This window comes from Excalfactoria chinensis, chromosome 18 (genome assembly GCF_039878825.1).
Source record: "Excalfactoria chinensis isolate bCotChi1 chromosome 18, bCotChi1.hap2, whole genome shotgun sequence".
Taxonomy (NCBI): Eukaryota; Metazoa; Chordata; class Aves; order Galliformes; family Phasianidae; genus Excalfactoria; species Excalfactoria chinensis.
The window spans coordinates 6078379-6092121 of NC_092842.1; the positions used below are offsets into that span (position 1 = coordinate 6078379).

At 46.4% G+C, this 13743-nt stretch overlaps 1 protein-coding gene across 2 annotated transcripts in view; it reads left to right on the forward strand.

Moving 5' to 3' along the window:
- COL5A1 (collagen type V alpha 1 chain) overlaps positions 1–13743 on the forward strand; it is a 125191-nt gene that overhangs the window by 20119 nt on the left and 91329 nt on the right. For both annotated transcript variants that reach the window (XM_072352520.1, XM_072352522.1), the window contains exons 2-4: positions 5582–5749; positions 10473–10686; positions 11285–11447. In XM_072352520.1, coding sequence (XP_072208621.1) covers positions 5582–5749; positions 10473–10686; positions 11285–11447 — 545 coding nt within the window. The remainder of the gene's footprint in view (positions 1–5581; positions 5750–10472; positions 10687–11284; positions 11448–13743) is intronic.

Genomic DNA, 13743 nt, shown 5'->3' on the forward strand with positions numbered 1-13743 from the left:
CTTTGGTTGGAAATCACTTTTTCCTTTAAAAGCAGGCAATAATCTCTCCATCTCTTCCCAGGGGTGGTTTTTTTTGCTGCATGTTGAGGAATCTGCCTGTTTGAGAAGATAAGAGATACGGTGTTGTTCTGCATAGTGCTGTTTGTGTGAGATGTATTGGTGCTATTAACTGGGGGAAATATGGTAATAATGTCATATTTGTCATCTGAGTACCTGGGAATCCTTTCCAAATGATGCTTTGTAACCTCCTCAAAACAGATGCTGGTGATTGTGAGGCTTAAAGATGAGAGAAACGAGATGGGAATGTTAAGGAGCAGCCTCTCTGCCATCAGTAAACCTTGTTTCATTGAAGCTGGGGAGCTTCATATCTGCTTTACATCCCCCAGTTGCTCACTGGCTCAGCCAAGGTGCTGTGTGTCACCAGCAGCACATCTGTGTGCAGCAGCTGGATCTGCCCATGCTTGGGGCCCTGTGCAGTTCTTGGTGGTGGTGATGGGGATCCAGGGTGACTCAGGTCTGATGCAGGGGAGGCAGGGCAATTTAAGCTAGTTCATCCTGGGTGATTGTGAGCAGGATAACAACAGTGCATCTCCTCCCTTTTTCTCTTACAGTTCTTTCCACTTTTCTCTGAGTCTCAGGGATCTTCTCAAGGAGATGCTGCTTTGGAAATAATCCTCATTCACGTTGCTTAGTGCTGCTACTTGCTGAAGGCAGAGACTTGTGGGTTTTCTCTTTTTAATTGCCTGTTCCTATAGAAGGGCTTTCCTTCCCAGTGAGCCTGAATCCATCAGCAAAGTGGCACTTGGATACAAACACCCAGGTTGGTGGTTTGCACATTAAGTGACAAAAGAGTTGCAAAGGGCACCTGGGATCAGTCAGGAACATAAATACCTCTTCATTCTTCAGCTTGTGACCTCATCTCTTTGGCAATAGCTGCATGTAAGCTGTAGTATGACTCAGTGCTGTGTCATCAAGTCCTGAAAGTCTTTGGATGTCCTTTGGCTGTTAAGAAACCAAATATAGAAGAATGGTTCTCCACCATGGAGGATTGGTGACCTCTTCTCCAGACACTCAAATGTCACAGTTTTTTACATTAATACAAATATACACTGGCTGTGCAGAATAACTGCATTTCATGGTATCAGAGGGGAGTATTTTCACTTAGAAAGATATTATAAAGCAAAAGTGTGAAGAAAGGGTGTATTCTTGACTCCTATACTTTGACCATGTTATAAATTAACACTGAACAAGCCCTGGATGTACCTTAAGATGGGAATGGTATGTAGTAAATGGTGGAGGCTTTCTTAAGCCTGCCTTCTAGACACTGTTGTCCATAAGAAGTCACCTGCACAACAGCTACGTGTGTGTGTGTGTGCAAGTTTTCCTCATTAAACTATTGTGTTAAAGCCTGTTCAGCTTCTGCTCTGTTGAGGTTTCTGGGGACTTTGTGATCATTTCAGTGATGAGCAAAAGGAGGTTGGAAAAGCAGGTCTGTTTTCAGCCATAGCAAACTTTGCTGTGTAGCATCCTTGCTGGAGAATGCATAGAGATCTGTGAATGGGTTTAATAAACTGCTATGGAAAATGATGGGAGGAATTGTTTTGAGTCTTGTGACATGTCATTAGGTAATCTTTCAGACACTGGAGCTGCAGATACCCGCAAGTAATGTATAAGCAACTTATATATCCTGACGCTCAGCCAAGTGCTTTGGGGAGTGGGGTGAGCAGAGGAATGCTGAGAAGTTCAACTTCTGCAGGTAAAAGCAAAACAAGATGCCTTGGCCAGGGGAGATGAAACATAGGAGAGCCTGGACTTGCTATCAGACCTGGTGAGAAAGAAGCACAGCCTGAGGAAAGCTTGGTGCAGGTTAACAGCTTGGTGGAATTGGATCTGACAGCTCAGTCTCTGCTGCTTTGCATTGTGGAGGGCGGTATTATAAACCTAATACCAACTGCCTCTATGCCAGGCTTTAGCATGTAATTAAGTAATTACAAACCTGATTAACACGCATATTGGTCTTGTGGTTTAAGCTCTGAATAGAGGTGGAGGAATTAGGGATTTCATTCCTGCTCTCATCACTGCATGCTCAGCAGAGGGTCCTTCATCTCTGCCCTGTGCAGAGCAGGGAGTGATGCTCTTTTGTCTCATCACAAGGCTTCCCACAATGTCAGGTGCAACTTTTGGGGCACCCTGAGGCCCAAGAAAGCCCCAGTTTGGCTCTGACTGTGAGTATTTGTCATTTGCTGCTTTGCCTTTTGGGTTTATGGCCACGTTTCCCTGGTGCAGCAAGGGCAGAGGTGCTGCTCTGTGCATCTCAGGTGAAAGAATGATGCAGTGTGTAACATGGCATAGTGATGTTATTCATAAAACAGAAAAAAAAAAGAGCTTTCATGAAGCAACAACTAATTGAGCTCTCGGATGCAGGCCAAGCCCTGTGCAAGCCTGTAAGAAATACCCTGCAGGGCCAGTCCTGGTCAGCCTGGGCTCTGTCCTTCTGGGGGTGATTCCATCAGAGCTCCTAACAGGAGATTGTGGTGCTTGGATCTGGCTGAAGGGGAAATAAATCAAGTGGTTATCTGGGCACGGATGGGAGCTGCTCCTGTGTGGATCCCAGCTTTCTGGGTAGCGCTGAATGATTCCATGCTGCTGAACTGCTACTCAGAGCAGTGCTGGAGAGCAGTGGGAATGGGCTGAAGGCTTCAGTTGGCTCCTTGCCTCTCTGACCCATGGTTTTCCTCTCCTGTTTGCTGACCCAGGATTGTTGTTAGACTTGAACATCTCGCTTTGAGCTCATTTGTCATAGTTAGAGAAGTACGGGGAGTCTTCCAAACGAAGATGAATTGCACGTTGTGTTGGGAGCCTGAGATCTGCGTGGGGCAGCAGATGCTGAAATCATCCTTCAGAAAGGAGGAGTGCAGCACAGAGTGCCACGACAGAGGGTGAGGGTGGGTGGGGGGGCTGCAAGCAGCAGCTGGAGGCCTGGAAGCGGTGTGATTCTAATGCATGCAGCAAGCAAAACGTGCTGCTGGTGCCTTCGTGCTGCTCTTCTTCCCTGTACACTGCACAGTTATAAGCAGCACGATGAGCGCGGCTCCAAATCCCCTGCAGCCGCCTGGGGAGCTCGGCTGATGTCAGGAGTCTGGAATTCACATCCCCTCCCCCTGCCTCTGCCTTTTTCCCCTCTTCTCCATAAATAAGTTCTGGAGGTGGCTGGGAGCTGGCTGATCTGAATCTCTCTGAGCACAGGGAGGGGGGTTGAAAGCAGAGCTGGAGGAATAAGCAGTTGAGTTGCTTAAAGGCGGCTTGTGCTGTGAGCATGTAGAAATCTCTGCATGAAACAAAGCTTGGTCAAAGGCAGTGGAAAGATCCAAGCTGTAAAGGCAGCTTAGACAAATGTCATCCATATTCTGTGTCTAACAAGAATGAGACGTGAGGAAACGTTACAGCTGTGTGCCGCTTGGGCCAGACTCTCAGCTGGTTTATTATCTGCAGCGTTGACTCGGATCTGCCATATGTTTGTAATCTCCCAGCGAGGACCCAATTTCTCAGGATTATGGAAACTTTTTAAAGCTGCCTAACAATGTACATGACTTTTCCATGCAAATATTAGGCAGATCATCTTGGTAACCAAAGCTTTTTCTGCTGTAATAGATCTGCTCGTCGTATTTCTTTCCGTTGCTGGTTTTTGTGTGTGTTCAATGCTGATGGGTGAGCTGTAGCCCTTCCCCATGGATACAGTCAGTAGCATAAGGTGCAGACTCTTTGGATGTTCCCTTGTGAATCCTTTCCTTTGGTCTTTCTGGTGAATGCTTGAGCCCAAGACGAGGTCCTTTTTATAGTATTATTACTTTTCCCTCCCTTGAAAGCTTTCTCCTGTTATTACCTTCCTGTTCTTTTGGAGATCATTTATTTCTTAATTAATGTGGTTGTTTGTTGGTTGTTTTTTTTGCCATTTTGGTGATGGTGATGCCTTCATGGCCATTGCAGTGATGGGATGCTCTGGGACCCGGGTGGAAGCTGCAGCCCAGGGGGATTGCCTGGGACATTGCAGTGTGCTCAGCTGCCTTTGTGCTCTGAGTAATGGTGCTCTTCAGGGAAAAGAATGGATCATGGGGCAAAAGGAATATGGCTGTAGTATATTGTGCAGGCAGGGCTAGATGAAGTTGTCGTGCAGGCGTTTGCTTTGGGTGCTGCCATGGGTTTGCTGAGTTGGGCGATTCATCTTTCTGATAGCACAAGTATCTGCAAGTATCAGATCTGGATTCAAAACAGTTTATTGTAAGCATTTAAAATCAGGTCTGGTTACTGCACTTCTGGAGGTGCCATCTCTCCCAGTGTGAGCAAGACCAGGTGAGGAAGTTAACGAGGTGGATCACTCACATTATTGAATCACTAGAGACCTCAGTAACCCTGCTGGCGTGGGTATGCTGGGTGTGAGAACCTCTCCTTTACCTACTCAGAGGTTTCCCTGCTGCCCTGTAAGGATGTGAGCCTGGTGGTTAAGGACAGGGAGGGCTGAGGCCAGGAGCCTTTTGCTTCATGCTGTTGTTCTGTGCCTGTATGCTTGCTTCAGGGCATCCTCAGGTGAAGGCTCGTTGCATGCCCTGAATTCCCACAGAAACCAGAATGTGCTTTTTGGAAAGCCAGGGCATAAGTAGATTTTTCCCCTTCCATCAAGCTTGTGTTCTGCTGCCCGCATGTGTATGCGTTTTGTGCAGCAGTTAACACAAGATAATGCTTGCCAAAGGGGAGATCTCCTTGCCTTGCCCCAGGCAGGGCTGGGTGCTGTGCACAGAACCCTCTGGGGGGTCTGAATGAGCCTGCAGGAGCAGCACGAGCACTGTGTCACATCATGCTGGGATGATCCTGCCACAGCTCGTTTATAACCCTAAGCATGGTTATGAGTTTACCTGTTATTCCAGCTGGTGTGAATTGCCCCATGCTTGTTTTGCATGGTACAAGTGTGTAATCCTTAGGGATACTCACTCTGGTATTTGCTTTAAAGCTTATTTTTCTTTAAATGACTAACTTAAGAATGGGAAGGTTTGTCTGAGCAAACTTCTGGAACCTTCTTGATTTTAAACCTTTCTCTGAGCTCGTGAACTTCCTCTCTGATGCTTAAACCTCAGGGGTGTATTTCTATGATGGAGACTGGGGGAAGACATCCAGCAAAATATATAAGCACCACAGCTAATGACACGGTGTGTTCATCCTCCTTCCTCAGCTGATCAATTGGCTGCATTGGACAGGCTGGATGTGGCTCTGGGCAGCCTGGTCTGGTGGTTGGCAACCCTGCACACAGCACGGGGGTTGAAACTGAGTGATCGTTGTGGTCCTTTTTAACCCAGGCCATTCTATCATTCTATGACTGTTCCTCTGCATTGAGGTAGTGCCTTTGACCAGTGATAGCACAGTGTCCTAGTTTTAGAGCTGATGCTAACACTATATGTATTGAAAACATATTTCACCTGTGACTTAGAACTGGTGAAGGGTTGGTGTGACGCGGGCTAAAGATCTGCATCTTTTCAAGTGCTGGCCCCCATTGCCCGTTAATTCCTGTTCTCTGCTCTTCTTTTTGCAGCTGAACCTGCAGACCTCTTGAAGGTATTAGATTTTCACAATTTACCTGATGGTATCACAAGAACAACAGGGTTTTGCACAAGCAGAAGGTCTTCGAAAGAAGCAGATGTTGCTTACAGAGTAACAAAAGATGCTCAGCTCAGCGCTCCGACAAAGCAGCTGTATCCTGGTAAGTCTGCAGCTTTTTGTGTTAGCTGTGTAGAACTACCTGATACTTCTCAGCTTCTCTAGCCACATACAGGGCACTGCACAGTTCCTTCCTATTCTCTATGTCTGCTCCCTTGGCAGAGAATGAGTGAATCTGCTGTTTTAGGGGGCGGGTTGCAAACTCACAACCGTCAAACGCAGCACTGAGTTCTTTTGTCATTGCCATTTGCATGTAGTGACAGGTTTCATCGAGGGAGATGTAGCCAATGCCTCCACATATGTTCCCTCCTATATTAGAAAGTTTGTGCTGTCTCATTATCACACAGTGACATCCAGCTGGGAGAGACTTGGAAGATGCAAAGGAGAGGAGACCGCGTTGTGCTCTGCGTTTGTAGAGTGCCAGGCACAGTAGGAGCCTATTCTGTGGCTGTGGTGTCTCATAACACAAATAAGCGCCATAAAAAAGAATGGGCTGCCCCACAAGAACAGATGTCCCAAGAAGCTTGTTTGAAGAGGCTGGAGGTTCATTAGAGCAAGCCACAAAGACACAGGAGTTTACAGAGCCCTTGAAGAGTGCTGCTTTGAGGAAACGTTTCCAGTTTGGAACAGGGTGGATTTAAGAGCTTCCCAGTGGTTGCTGGAGCCACTGTGAGGTCTTGTCTGACTGCCTTTTTTTGGTGCAGAAAGCAGAAAAGTAGTGACTTCTGACCAATTTAGCAAAGATTGGCTGCCGCTGCTTCAGGGAGTTCAACCCAAGAGCATGAAGACCTGAACCACGGTTGCATTGGATAACTCCATATCACATGAGACTCATCTCGCTGTTTGGACATCCTCTGAGTTCTTGGCTTGCATCTGCTGTTTTTCACTGGTGAGGTGCAGATGGTGTTTCTTTGATGTCATCGGGCAGCTTCTCAATCCCTTCCACTGGATAGCCATGGGGCAATTGAAATAGCTCTACCTCTCTCTGGACGCTTATGAAATAATCTGATCTGCTTGCTCAGGAGATGGGAAGAGCAGAGCAGAGAACCCCTGCTGTTTTCCATCAGATCCACAGCTGTTTGCTCAGTACATCCCCATAACGAGCTGTGACTTGAGCTCACACCACCAGATGAGTGAGAGAGGGGAGGTAAAGGCATCAAAGTGCTTGCAGTGCAGTGTATTAAGGAAGATGTGGCTTTGGTGACTTCATGTGTCGCGGAATAACCTGCCCTCTCTGCTTTTGAGCACCACAGGCAAACATACACAGGGCATAATATTTTGTGCTAATTAGAAGTTGGTGTTTTTCTAAGATGGTAATTTTATGGGCTTTGCATTCTGCTTCTGCAGCCACCGCCAGCGAAGCAAGATATATATATATAAAGCCTGTCTGTTTTTCAAACCCACAAGAGTGAGAAAATCTGCTGAGATGCTCGTTGTCCTTGCTCCATGAATAAGTTCTGCTTCCCCACAAAACCGTGCTCTTCCAGTGGAGGCAAGAGAAGGCAGGCTTTTCAGTGGCAGCCAGCAGAATGTCATTTGCATTCTTTTAGCAAATTCTGCCTTCTCTGTGCTGCTTGTGGGTGTCTGCATGTATGCATGTGTATGTATTTAAGAGCTGAAGAATCTCTATTATAACTCAAATAGTCATCTCCATCCGTTTCAAAACTGGAAGTTTTCTCAGATGAAGAATGAGGCCGGAGCTTGGTGACACCACCAAAAAGCTGTTCTGCTCTGAGAAGTGGCTATGGGAATGGCACCATCTTGCACAACAGTTCTGCTCTGTGGTTGTACTGGGAACTCGATCAGCTCTTTGTTTTTGATGGGCATTTTTTTTGGTGTTATATGGCTAAAGCATTCCAGTCCTTCCTGGATAGACTCAGGACTTTGCCAGGCCCCTCTGTTACACCAGCAGCACCAGCACTACGAAAGCATCCCTGGTGTCTGTGTTTCAAAGGCTGAGCTTGCATGAGAGCCTGCCATCCTTGGTCCCAGTGCTCAGGAAAGAAGAAGCTGGGCCTGTTGCTGCTCTGTGTGCAGCAGAACACGCTGTAGATGCCAGCTGCTCATGTGAAGCAGTGGGTGTTGGGGACGTGCCACCCCTGTGCCCACCCTACACCTCAGTGTTGGCTGTTGGAGCAGCAGTGCTGGCTCTCCCCATGGATCAATCTACAGAATGGGGGTCTGAACCCTTTGCTGCTTTTCAGGATGTGGATAATTTGAAAGGCTTTGGTCTGAAGGTAAAAATAAAAAAGCCACAGTGAGCCAAACTCAGCATTAGTGCAGGGCTGTTGGGAGGAGAGAAGGATGTGCAATGAGCTCACTTGAGTGGACTGAAAATGAAGACTTACTCCCAAACCCCTCGTTGGGGATGACTTCCTTGTCTTTAAGGGGATTTGGAACAGTTTCTATGTGCTCCATGTATTTATTGTCATGTATATATTGTCCATGTGGATGTGTTTTCATACATCGTTCAATAGCCTGGGTCACTTCTGTGACAGTGAAGGCATTGTTATTTTGCCAGGACAGCAGAGCAGTAACAGTAATGTCAGCTATAATTCATCTGTTATGGTTATTTGGGTTGAGAAACTCGTGTCACCATGGAGACGTTTTAATAATAATGAAAAAAAAAGAGAATTAAAAGCAGCTTTTTAATGAGTTGGCAGCTTGCTCAAGTTGAAAGGTACTGTATTGTGGATTCATAATGAAATTTTGGACATGAACTATTTTACATAAAAGGCCCCAAACTCTAGGCTGTAATTGGAACCAGGAAGGCGTATGGTCTTGATTGAACACTACAGGAGGATTTGTGTATATTCAGCAGGAGGGAGATAAAGCTCAGTTCATCCTAGGGGAGGCACCAAGATCAGATGCCTGCCTTTGCCAGATTTGTCTGTGTCCTAGGAGGAAAATCTGGCTATCATAACCACAGCACTGGCTTATTGACTGAGTCCTCTGTTCAGAAGATGCCTTCTGCTTCTTTACAAATGTGGTCTAACTGGAATGCTGGCTCTGTATCTGTGCAGGTGTCCCCAGGTGCCCACTTGGTGCCCCATTTGCACTATTTGCGTGCCTTCTCCTGCCTCCTCCATTGCTCTGCAGTGCAGTCTTCTGCTGGAGGGCTAAATCCACTTGCAGGAGTGGTTAATAAAGTTTGAGTAATTCCCAGGCAGAAGAAAAGAGTGATTTCATGGCCTCTTTCCTTTTGAACTTGCGAGCTGTGCTGTAGTGAGAAGAATTCCCTGCTTACGCCCCCATACTCAAGTCAGAATCCCTTATGTACCGCTGGGATACCATCTAAGAAAAGCCTGTGGGGGCAGAGGAAACCTACTGGAAGCTTTTGGGCACTGAGCTTGACAGTTTTTTTTTGTGGTTTATATGGCTGCGAATCTGCAGTTGAAAAATGCTCTATTGTTGTTCCCTTCGCTGCGCCCTGCCGCACGCAGATGGTCACACACACACATACCCTGCTGCCCATGGCAGGGCTGCCCCACTTTGCTGTGCTTGGTATAAGATTTCCCAAGCAGATACCCAGCAGTACAATGCAATCCTTGTTGTGAAAGCCTGGACCTTGGAGGAAAGATACTCCGCACGTCTCACACTGCTGAAATGAGGTTATGCCTTGTAGGGTACCCTCATTTTTTTCTAGGTCCCGTCATCCACCAGAATTTGATCAAACAAACTCCTTTGCTAATGCATCTGGAGTTTTTAAGACCTCCTCTTCAGCATGTGCATCCAAGCTTTTCCGTTTGCCATGGTTCTGGATGAATGGCAGAGAAAATACAAGCCAAGGAGATGCGTCGTGCGCAGGGCATGACTTGGCGATGTTTGTGCCCACTTGAAACTTGGAGTTCATCAGCTCAGAGTTGCAGGGGAGAGACCTTTCCCATACAAAAATGGAAAGATATCACCTGAGATCAGAGCAGTCTGCTTTCCTGAGTGGAGAGAAGTCATGGAAACTTGTGAGCTGCTCAATATGCAGACAAACCAGCGTTTCCTGCTGTTTGCCAGATTTATTTCTGCTTGCAGATATAGGTTTTTTTTTCCTCCCTCTACCAGCCCTGAAAGCCAAAGCCACAGAATGCTCTGTTCTGAGCCTGGAATAGATGAAACCTGATGCAATTCCCTTACGTCTTTACACACAGTATTGAAGAGTTTTATTTGCCTAACTGGCATGGAACACTTAGCTCCCTCCATCTTTCTGATGTATTAAGTTGATTTGGAGATGGTGTGATAAATGAAATAAAGGAAGTTTTCGCCTTAATTCTCCAGGACACATTGAGGAGAGGTTTGGTGCAAATAATAGATTTGATCAATAACAGCTTTTTTAGAGCTTCTGCTTTCCTAGCATTGTATTCTCACCCTAGAAGACCTTGAACTGTGCTGTGCTGCAAGCTGAAATACGGAGTGGCTTTTGGCTCTGTGGCAGTGCAGCGAGGGCTGGAGAAAGGCTTTCTGATAATTAATGAGAGATCCTCAGTGATGCTCAGTTCTGTGCCACTAGAACTAGTGGTAGCCCTTGAGAGGCACTGCCCTGCTCTGGCTTTGCAGGTGCAATCTGCTTTAAGTTTCAACCCTATACCTTAGTAGGCTTCGGGGGGAAAAGATGGATCATTGACTGGCAGCAATTTCCCAATGTGTGCTTTTGGAGATGCTGATGTACACACATCTGGAGGGGTGAACGATCAGTGATCATTGGGCAACCCATTGTTCCTGTAGGGATTCATTGTCAAGGAAACCTGACTAACCTCTTTGCTTTTCCACTCCAGCTTCCCCATTCCCAGAGGACTTCTCCATTTTAACCACTGTAAAAGCGAAGAAAGGAGGTCAGTCCTTCTTGATCTCAATTTACAATGAGCAAGGGATCCAGCAAATTGGTGTGGAGATGGGTAGATCTCCTGTATTCCTGTATGAAGACCATACAGGAAAGCCAGGCCCAGAAGACTATCCTCTCTTTAGAGGCATTAACCTAGCAGATGGCAAGTAAGTGAAATTTTGTGCACAAAGGAACAAACAGTACTTTGTTTATAACAGTACCAGCATGTGTTGTGTAAAATTGGAGTCATACAAATGTATATACGTACATCCCATTTTTGAACCCTTTGGCAGACAAACACTGCGTATGAAAAAGGTGAACCCTGTACCAGTTAGTGCAAACTGTGTTAATGCTTATGGGGGATAGCACTGTTGTTGGCTTCTGTTATGAGGAATCCAAAGGGAACTCTTGTCAGTAAAAATCCCCTATCGATCCTTCACAGGACATAAGGAGTGTGGAAGAAGGGTTAGCCAGGGAGTTATCAGGGTATTTTTCCCTTCTCTGCCCCTCACTGAAACAAGAGCAGGCTCTCTCCAAGCTATTTTGGAGGGTTGAAAAGCAAATGGCATCTGCCAACACAGTCATTTCTCTTTCCAATGACTCACGTAGAGTCTGCCCTAAGCTGATTTTCATTCATTTGCAGATAATAGCTGGCATGAAGGTTTGCAGGAGAGTTTTGACGAGGGTTTCATTGTTATTGCAATCATTGGCTTGCTCTTGAAAGACCGGAGCTCTGTGTAACATCTGTGGGCTGCATTCTTCCAGGTGGCACAGGGTGGCCATCAGCGTACAGAAGAAAAACGTCACCTTGATTTTGGACTGTAAAAAGAAAATAACCAAGTTCTTGGATCGAAGTGACCATCCCATCATTGACGTCAATGGCATCATTGTATTTGGAACGAGGATATTAGATGAGGAAGTCTTTGAGGTAAGTCAATGATGATGAGCTGCTCCAGAGATGTTCCATAGAGCTGGGTTTTGGTTTTGAGGGATTGACAGCTCCTTTTTGAAACTTATATTGGATTTTTGCATGGAATCCTTTAATATGTAGCTTAGTTTCTTAGAGACTGTGTTCTAACTAGGGAAATGCTTCCTGGAGTATTGATGTAAGCAATGGGCCAGGTTGGCTGCTGGAGAATCTCCCTTCTATGGGTCTGTAGCTCTTGTGCTCTGTGTTGATGTTAAAGGCTCTGCTTCTGGAAGTAGCAGGACTTCATTTATCCCTGTGTTATGATTTAAACCCTATCTGAGGGGCAGTAAACAGGGGAGTCTCTCTTGCAAATCAGTTCTCTCAAAGTCCATAGGAATCTGCTCATTTCCCATGCGTTGGTCATTGATTCCTGGTTCCTTGCACTGTGACTCAAGGAGTCTCCTCGCCAGCTTGTTTGGCAGCCCCGTCACCTCCCACACAGTGACTGCTTTTTCAAATGCAACCCCAAATCACGATGGGTGGAATGTTCCCATGAGCTCCTATGATTTAAGCGAAGAGATACGGGCTTATTTATAGACGAGGTACATATGGTAGCAGTTCTTTTCCCATAGTTCGGCAGCTAGTTGAATACGTGCATTTTGCTAGCAATCTCAGCTTCTGTGCTCTGCTGTTCTTCTGAGGCTTTTATGTGTACAGTAATCTTGTCTCTCATCTTGCTTGCAAGCTAGAATTGCTTCCCTGAAATCAGCGCCGGTGCAATGGAGTGTAAACCAAAGCCTGTTGACTTCCCTACCTCCTTATTTATTGCACTCGCACAGAGGAAGTGCTGTATCCCATGGGCCTCCCAGCCCAGCAAAGGGATAGGAAGCATCTATTTGGGGGATAATTAGAGCTGCAGCCAGGCCAGCTCCTGCCTGTATAGTGCTGTCACTTGGAGGGAGAGTTGCAGTAACATTACCAACAAACAGAGCAGGGATGCAAGAACTGAGGATTGCTGCCAAAATCCCAGTTAGGGAGCTAGCACTGAGTTTCTACATTGCATTAAATGAATAGGCAATCCCTGGGAAGGCTGACAATTAAAATAGAAAGTAAAAGCTGGGTTTAACGGGTGCTGGAGCGTCTCGCAAGCATTGAATGTGCTGCCAAAAGTGTTGCACTGGTTGCTGTATTTTAAGTGGAGCTGTTACCTAAAGAGGTGAGCTCCACTGGGGACCTGCTGGGGTCTGGGAGATCTGTGTGCAGAAATGGGTGTTGCATCCAAACCAATAAATGCTGCTGTTTGGTGAGGACCATTTCTTCCTTCCTGTAAAAGAAATACTCCAAGCTGAATTATTTCTATTGAGGGAGAGGGCTGTGCTCAGTGGACCCCTCTTAGGTCCTGGGAGGTGATGTACAATAGAGCAATGGTTCCCCTTTGCTGGAGGCTGCTGCCCTGCCATCAGCCCTGGGTGCACAGTGCAGTTATGGGGGTTGTTTTGGGAACTTGCTGAGAAACGGTTCTGGTAATTTGACCAGATGTGAACAATTAGCAAGTTTGTTTATTTATTTTATCTTGTATACTGCACATCTATGTTGTAAAGCATCAGTATAAGCTTTGGAGGGAGGGGGGGAGGAGGGAAGCAAGCTTTCCAGTACTGGAATTTGTCCTTTCCTCTTGTCATCCTCATCAAACAAAGAGGGTTTTCAACATATGCTCTCTCACACACACTAATCAAGATACCAGCAGCTTTAAACTGAACATAATTAATAGTTTTCATGAAGGCAGTGGACTATAAACTAATTTCCTCCATATCTCAGCAACTCAATTTCCTTTCGGCCCTCCTTTCTTCTCTGCAATCTGCACGCCTAAGCAGAAAGTGTGTGGGGAGAACTGTGGCTCAGGACAATGGGAAAAGGGGTGCAAGTGATTGGAATGCTGTGCATTCTGGATTGCTTCTAGGCTGAGCCATAGGCTGAAGTTGCTGCTGTCCTGCAGGCAGCTGCCCTGCCAGCCTTGGCTTGCTGCTGCTGTGCTGCCCAGTGTGTTTGCAGCCTGGCTGTGTGTCTGTCCCCACTGTGGAAGTTTCTCCAGCCCATTGGGTGCTGTGGGATGGAAGGCAGCGGCTGGGAGGGCTTAGGCAGGCTTTGTCTCAGTTGGGATCAGCGAGAGCACTAAGTAGTGGGAATTCCCATCCGTCTGAACCCCGGGCAGGTCTTGAAACCAAATAAAAACCCCATTGCTTCTTGTTTGGAAAGTCATAATTATTTAAACAGGGGTCACAGCAAAGCAGCTGCGCTGTGTTGGTCACTTGGG